Source organism: Anneissia japonica, unplaced genomic scaffold (assembly GCF_011630105.1).
Source record: "Anneissia japonica isolate Jap-2015-1 unplaced genomic scaffold, ASM1163010v1 scaffold4988_len2956909_cov206, whole genome shotgun sequence".
NCBI lineage: Eukaryota > Metazoa > Echinodermata > Crinoidea > Comatulida > Comatulidae > Anneissia > Anneissia japonica.
In genome coordinates, this window is record NW_022696345.1 from 1417894 (window position 1) to 1426123 (window position 8230).

The 8230-nt window shown below is 37.4% G+C and overlaps 1 protein-coding gene across 2 annotated transcripts in view; it reads left to right on the top strand.

Moving 5' to 3' along the window:
- The window catches only part of LOC117101836 (putative defense protein 2), a 14166-nt gene that overhangs the window by 4587 nt on the left and 1349 nt on the right, over window positions 1–8230 (top strand). The window contains exons 1-4 of one of the 2 annotated variants that reach the window (XM_033241938.1): window positions 1187–1348; window positions 4430–4614; window positions 5846–5994; window positions 6325–6422. In XM_033241938.1, coding sequence (XP_033097829.1) covers window positions 4434–4614; window positions 5846–5994; window positions 6325–6422 — 428 coding nt within the window. In that variant the 5' untranslated portion in view covers window positions 1187–1348; window positions 4430–4433. Of the gene's footprint in view, window positions 1–1186; window positions 1349–4429; window positions 4615–5845; window positions 5995–6324; window positions 6423–8230 lie in introns of those variants that run through there. The other variant, XM_033241939.1, reaches the window with a different exon arrangement.

Below are 8230 nucleotides of genomic sequence, written 5' to 3' on the forward strand. Positions count from 1 at the left end.
ACACAGTATTGCTATATATTACTGAAGTCTACTTCGTTTAAAGCCCGTTCTGTGTATAAACTTACTAAGCAATTGTTAGTGATTTGTTATTTTAACTAAACTTCCCCTCCTCCCCAGTGGTATGATCAAGTTTATATTGATTGTTAAGTTTATTTTTCGACTTTTGCTGGCACCTTGCTTTATAAAGTGACACTACCTCCATTCTACAGTATATTTTAAATTCATCCATTGCTACATAAAATCATTTATGTAAACGGTATAAAATATTAAAATATATCGTGTAGACACAAATGTTACTGGATTTCTTTAGCTTGTTTTATGATTCTGTAGACGGTGCACCATTAAGGCAATGAAGGAGCTTCAGAGTGTGAGCTTGAGGACGGTTTAGATTAAAATTTTAAGTTAAAATTTCCCAATGACTCTACAAAACAGCTCCATAACAGTGGCGTAGTAGCGCCATGCGCTGTCGTGCGGCCATCCGCAGGGCACCCTGACCCAAAGGGGCTAAATGTCTCGATACTGTACAGCATAATGTGTCCCTGATATCGACTGTAGGACATACTGTTATATCCAGTGGTGGATTTAAATTGAGATAAAAACGAAACTTATATTCAAATTTTTTTTTTTGTCTTCGAGTGCCTTTTTCTGGCCATCTAAATGTGCCATAACCCACCTCAACCCCAAATGGCGGGGCTGAGGTGGATATAGACCCTCCATCTGTGAAAGCTTTTCCCTGTCCCCTTCTGTTTCAAATTCTTTGATCCACCACAGATGGCATCATTTAAAAAAACATTTAGAATACAATGACAAAAAAACATGATTAAAACATAAGCATATCTAAGAATGGAATTGGCGACCCGGACCCTGGGGCCACCAGTATAAGAGTTCAAAGGGCCCCCGGCCCAGCGTTACGCCACTGACCTATATATATATATACTTTAGATTTTGTCGTGCTGTCACAAGCGGTTAATAACGAACTTATGCTGTGTAAAAACTGAAAACAAAAGAAAAAGCAACTCTCCTCTCAACCACTAGAATAGTTTATCTTTCGTGTTATATAAGCTATTACTAGGCCTACCTTCTTTTTTTCAAAATACTTGAAGTTTCAAAGAAGCGGGTATGTGAAAGCTTCAGGAACTATAATTGTTATACTATAGCATCATCGTGATTGTGATGTAGAGATAGTTAATGATTGGTCACTGTGTAAGGAAGGTGTTTTGCTGAGGTCACACCCTAGGCCCAACGACAAGGAACAACTTCCCGATCATTTGAACTTTGCTGTGCGACGTTAGTACACGTTCACAGTGGTTCTACTGATATTAAATTCTGAGATCCAAACCGTCACGAGGTAAGTTGTTACTTATATAATCAAGAATTGCCGGGGCAGATTCTTAGACGGTCAGTCCGCTTAAATTAATAATATGTAAAATAATATGTAATCTATAATCTTTGAATTATTGACGTCGTTTTTTATTAGGCATTTATGTTTAATTAAACTTTATTTATCGACAGCACAGTGGCTTATACACAGACGCTGGTCGTCGAGTCTTTCTCACATAGACTGAACTAAGCATTCGAGTGTGTAATGTATTTTTATTAAAGTATAAATTAGGTTTTAGTTAAGTTGTTTTGTTTGCTGATTGGAGTGGTAATCTTAATGGGTTAGCATGGGTAAATAATAGGCTGCACTGCATTGAAAGAAAAGAAGAAGAAAAAAAGAAGACGCATAATCTAATGTTCGTTTCCTTAGCCTTCCTTTATAATATTAGTAAATATATAATATTACTTCCTGGTAGGTTACCCTTACAGATTGTAGGACAATATGCTGGTTGAGCTAAGAATATTGTCTGAGTAAAAACACATGCTCGTACGCAGGCTTTTTATTGGATGGGTACAAATTTGTGGAGAGTGTACCAAAGTGACTAGGGGCCGCAGATTTCTGCTTGGGTCGAGTTGGCGGAGGCCCCTTTCATTTTTGATAATTTGAGGTCTAATTGATTGCAATATCAACAGTATTATAAAATGTTTGTGTTTGAAATGAAATGAAAAAAAAAATCAACAGTATTAAACGGTTTTTCAGTGACAGATTCAGGAAATGAGGGGGCGTAGGGAGGGATTTTCACAGATGGAGGGTTCATACCACCTCAGCCCCACCATGGTTGGGGCTGAGGTAAGAAATTTTATAATTATGGCACCCCATGGCCGGAATTGGCACTCTAAAATTCGTAAATAAATCGAGGTCGAATATTAAATAACCCTAACCCTAACCCGTTGCACCCCCACCCCACCAACCTTCTGCGTACGGGCCTAAAACTTTAGAAATGCGTTATTTCGTTATGAGTTAAATATCTTAAGCTTGTTTCACACGAGATCAATTTATAAACGCGTTATGCGCCCTCTTGAGTCATCACAAAATATTGTGTAATCGAATAGTTGTACACACCACAGGCTAAATTTACCCTCCCTGTCTAACGTCAGTGGACAGGGACTGATCTAGGACTTAGAAAGGGTTTCAAATTGTTCAGAATAGAACAGAGTGAGGGCCGATAGCATAGGAATGAGGCGACAAGGGGTCCTGTAACTGTAATTCATGAAGCCTACCGGCACTGCAAAGGTCTGTATGCCGACCTTAGATATCGGTCGTTGTTTTTGTTGAAATACGATTTGATTTTTTGATAATAATAATTATGTCAATATTTATACATCTTAGTTAAAGCAACTTGTTTGTGTATTATAGCGTTCTTTCACTTTTTGTAACTACTTTGTGCGTGCTCTAAAGAGATTCTTGCATAAGCCGGGTACCCGGTCCTTCCTTCGCTGTTATTTTGTTTTTCAGTTTGTATATTGAAAGTTACAATTATAGCACAAAGTCTTTCGCAAAAGCTGACGGTTAGGTTGTTTGTGTAGGCCTACCTTAAAAAACCTAGACACCAAGGTTATCGAAATTTGTAAAAACCAACCCGCAAAACGAACGATTGTCTCAGCTATGATCAGTGGTGGCCAGGGATGTATCCAGGAAGGGTGGGGGAACCGCGGCTCACCCGCCCCTTTGTACACAGTGTTAAAATTATAAAGCTTGTTCTTGCTAGCCAATACAGAATCTTTCCCGGGATCACTCAAAATGTGAAATCCATAAATCCCAGGCCAGGTCTTTTTAAGATACAGAAATGTGATATTGTATGGTTCAGTTTGGTTTTTATCCTTTTGCAAGCTTTTATAAAGTTTTGTTTATAATACTAATAATGATGACGACGATGATGACGATGGTAATAATAATAATAATATTAATAACATTAAAAAGTGAAGAAAATTGTGGTAAAGGCGAAAAGAAATTTGTAATTATGTTGATCATGATTATTATAATAGTTAAATCATAGTAAGCTACAGTTAGGCCTAAGTTGTACTGGATAATAAGTAGTTCCCTGATAAAAAATCATGAGAAATTTGTTGGCGCCGCATTTTGTCTATATAATGGTAATGTGAAAATGATGGATTTTTCTATATAAAAGTGTCATTTCCGTCCATTTAGAGGTACTTTCCTCAAATTTACTCACCTCAGCCCCAACCATGGTGGGGCTGAGGTAGTTGTGAAATCACGGCTTTAAGGTATGTAAAGTGCATACTCAACTCAAAGACAATGTTTTTAAGCTTTATTTTCTATGGTACATCACACATAATAATATGATCTCTATGGATTCCGAAAATCCCTGATAAAAGATCATGAGAAATTTGTTGGCACTAGGGCCTATAAAAAAGTGATGACGTGATGATGATGAATTTTAGGCCTACTAAAAGTGTCATCTTGCCTCTAGAGGTGCTATTTATTTTCTCACCTCAGCCCCAACCATGATGGGTCTGAGGTCAGTGTCAACTTGCGAAATGTCCCCACCCCCTCCACCTTTCAAAACAGATCTATGCCCTTCTCTGGGTATGACATTAAACTCCATTGAGTCTTATTGAATGCTGAGGCAAGGCTGCATACATTTGATTTTAGGATGTGATCTGGTTTTTGCCCATTTTTCGTGATTATGACAACTTTAGATAAAGAATGTTTTGAGCAGTGTGGTGGATTCAAGGCCTAATTTTTTTTAAATATATAAAGAGTAATAATAATAATTTACTGACATACACCATTTATATAAAGAGTAATAATAATAATAATTTACTGACATAGGCCAACACCATTTATATCGGTGGTACTCAACAAATATTTAATGACACTGCACATTTAGATTAACAGCTTTTGCAAAATACCGTGCGGTCTGTCAAATGACAAATTTCAAAACACAGTTCAAAGCAAAACAATAACGTAATTTACAGCTTCTGGATAATAAAGTTAATCTGTATCTGTACTAACTTTTCATAATAATTCATCTAAAAGAAAATAGTTATTGAACAATGTATTATTTTGTTTTTACTGTTTATTCAGGACCATGAATACCATACTGATTCTCGGTGTCTGTCTGTCTGTGGCATTGGCTTATCCAACAGGCCCACCTACATCTGCCTGTTCTAGTATGATACCTGGTCACGGAGATCCAACAGTAACGGGACCACCCCCGTATGAAATTACCGTCGGCTCCAGCACTTACGCTACAGGCGCACCAGTCCAAGGTAAATACATGGCCCACTACTAAGGCTTGCTACTAACTGCAAATCGATTGTCGTAACACACACTCACGCGTGTAGTAGACGATCTTCCCGTGATAGCTTTAGTGGAAGCCCACGTTCCTATCAAGGCTGGCGCCAGGATTTTCCCGACGGCAGGTCTGAGGTCCCAGACCGGCAGGCGTGGGGGGGGGGGGGGGCTGCATTGTTCCCGACGAGATGAAAGTGGACGTGTTCGGGCGTCGCCCAAAAATCTTTCGAAATTACAGGGGACAATTCTCCCGAAAAATATGGCTATTTTAGGGGTTTCAAATGCTCATTTAATCGATTACTGTAGTTTACTAATATGTAAAAACTACATTTTTTATTCTCTCCAACGAATTGTGGTTTTTCTCCCACAGCGCCTCTGTGACTACGGAGATTTTGTTGGTAACTCCATGATGGGTAGTGGCTTAAGCGTATCCTCCATAGGTAGGAGGGAGAGAAGTGCCACCAAGGACCATATAGTCCAGGGAGGAGGGTTTATAGTTTGTAATTATGGTGTTTCTTTTTATTTAAAATTAATTAGTGGATTCTCTGGCTTTTATGTACGGTATATATCCACATGTATACCGTAAAACCTCTAATTGAAGCCCTGGGCTTCTTTTTTTTTGCGAACTTCGGGTGGGCTTCTTTTCGAGACTACTTTTGTAAAGTAAGGAGGTGGGCTTCTTTTCCAAATGAATGCTGTAAATTTTGTGAATTTGTACTATAAAACAATAAATAAGGCCACTGTATATAACATCAACCTGTCATAGAGTGTATTTACTTGGCATTAAATCTTCTGAACTACTGTATAAACCAAGCTTATATTTAATTTATTTTGTTTTCTGAAATTCATATACAGAGTAACCATACAATCTCAAAAAGAAGCCTATGCTATCTTGAAAAGAAGCGTCTTTTCGAGATGGGCTTCTTTTCGAGGCTAATTTTGCAAACTAAAGAGGGGGGTTCTTCAATTCAAGATGGGCTTCATCTCGACATTAAGCCCACTGGTATACTGCTACTTACTGCTACTTAGAGTTTCTATCACTGCTACTGAGTGACGAGTGCCCCCTTTGTTTTTATATACAGTATAGTGTAGCCCTATGTATGTGGCGAGCGCCTCCTTTGTCATTACTGCTACTGGATACGCACGCACAGGAGGCTCACGCTGGATACTTCAAATTGATGCTAACAAGTCCACTTTGTTTTATAGTAACCATTTCAGGCGACAGTGAGACGCAATTCAGAGGTTTCTTTGTTCAGGCTAGAGTGAATGATGCCCAGTTCACCACTAACCCGGCTTTAGGAGTGTTTTCAGACTTTCCTGCAAGCACAGGCGGTGTGGATTGTTCTAACTCTGACGTAAGAATCCATTTTTTTTATCGCTATTGTTAACCATGGTCATTGTCATCATAGTCAACACCATATGAATTACCTACTTTTGGAATTACCGATCATCACCATCTTAGCTTCATTTTTCATCATCATCATCAACATCTCATCATGATTATCATTAGGATCACGATAATAATAATCGTCGTCTTCATCAGTATTAATATCAGTACTAATGCAACAATGCACCAACGCGCCATCATCTTGTTTATCGTTATCATCGTCGTCATTATAATCATAATAATCATCGTCATATTCATAATTATTATTATTATATTATTATTTATTATTATTGTACAGAGTGGCTGGGGCCACACGGATAATACTGACAAGAATAGCGTCATGGCAAACTGGACCTACACTGGCGAATGTGAAGATGTAGGAAATCTAGCGTTCAGGTAATGAGGCCTACGTCATCAATATTTTTTAAACAATAATCATTAATACATTATTACAAAATATCAAAATGAGGCTTACTGCAAGCAATGGCATATCTGGAGCAGGCCCGTAGCCAGGTCATTTCAAAAGGGGGGGGGTTCTCTGGGCGTGGGGTCCAGGGGCCTGCCTAAGGGCCACGCGGTGGGTTCGGGGGCGAAGCCCCCGAAGCCAGAGTGTTTTGTGTTTAATGGGTCTATATAATGTTTTAAAAGCAGTTATGTTTTGAAAAAGATCTATGTAATAAAAAGGTGGTAATATAATAAAATTAGAACATATTTTCTGAGAATTGGCATGTTTAAATAACACCGAAAGATATAAAAAATAAACCCTCACCGCATAATCAATATCAATATACTCAACACATTTATTATTATAAAACAAAAACAAAAAAAACCCGATTCTTCTTCTTCCTCCTCTTCCTCTCTTTCTTCTTCTACTACTTCTTCTTAACTCTCATTTTTACACTGGAAATAATAGTACTATTTTACTACGTGGCTAAAAAAGCACAATATTGTCATTACTACTGACAGGGCCATCGTTAAATTAAATCAGAGCCCAAAATATAGCATCATATTCAATACGTTATCTGACATCATGAGAACCTAAACTTTAATACAATTATTTGGCCCAATTCGAAATTATTATTTTAAGACTTTAACATAATAGGCTACATACTGATTAATAATAGCTGAGATTTGATGCACATTTTAGAATTAATAATCAAGTTTTATAAATAATCAAACTATCACATAGTTTAGTGTGCGCTATGGACAGTATGGCTAAGGAATTTACTAACCACACAATCCACAATCAGGTGATTAAGTCGCGAAACTTTATCTGCATTTGGTGGATTAAGTCGCAAAACTTTAGCTTCGTTTGGTGGCACCATTTACTCTAGTTAGACAGCGACCGGTTTCGTTAACGGTTGGTACATTTCTTACAAATATTCAGCCAAAGCCCAATGAAAGTTGAGACGGCAGCCGTGTTTTTATCAATGTTTGCCATTCTTATGAGTGCCATCGTAAAGTCATGGTTTGCTGGAGTTGCGTTCAATTTAAATCTCCGAACTTCTGAAACTAAGATATTCTATGAATGTAGGCTTGTATCGCAGGCTACAATTTAAAAACGGGTGACCAATTAATAAATTAGGTGCTAAATTTTGATTTATTGCTATGTAAGTCAAAAACATACATTCCGTCCGATTGGGACTCATTCAAAAATTCGAGGGGGTTCGCTAGAAAACAGGGGGGTTCGCTAGAAAAAGAGGGTTCGCCCGAACCATAAAAACCCCCCTGGCTACGGGCCTGTGGAGTAAGCATTATTGTTTTATTTAAGTTAATCAATGAATCATCAGACATTTACATTTTAAAATAATATGCAACGTTATGGTTTGAACAACAACATTACTGATACACGTCATGCGGTGTGTTCACAATAAAACTTTGAATCGTAAACCTTAAAACGACACACAACAAAAGGCAAAGCTGAAAAGATATTTCAATGAAATATACAGTGATATTTAAAATCAATTAGTCTTAATTCAAAACCTAAGCATTTAAAACCATTCAAAGTTATTTAAAATACCAGTAAAAATTGCAAGGGGTTGCAATTTGGATTAAAATTCGAATTTAAAATTTTACTGGTATTTTAAAGAAACTGTATAATAAAATTGGTAAGATTGTTAAAATAGTTATATTTACATTACATAATGTACACAATGAATTTTATAGGACTTTATTCGTTGAAAAGCTACAGGGTAGCCTACAAT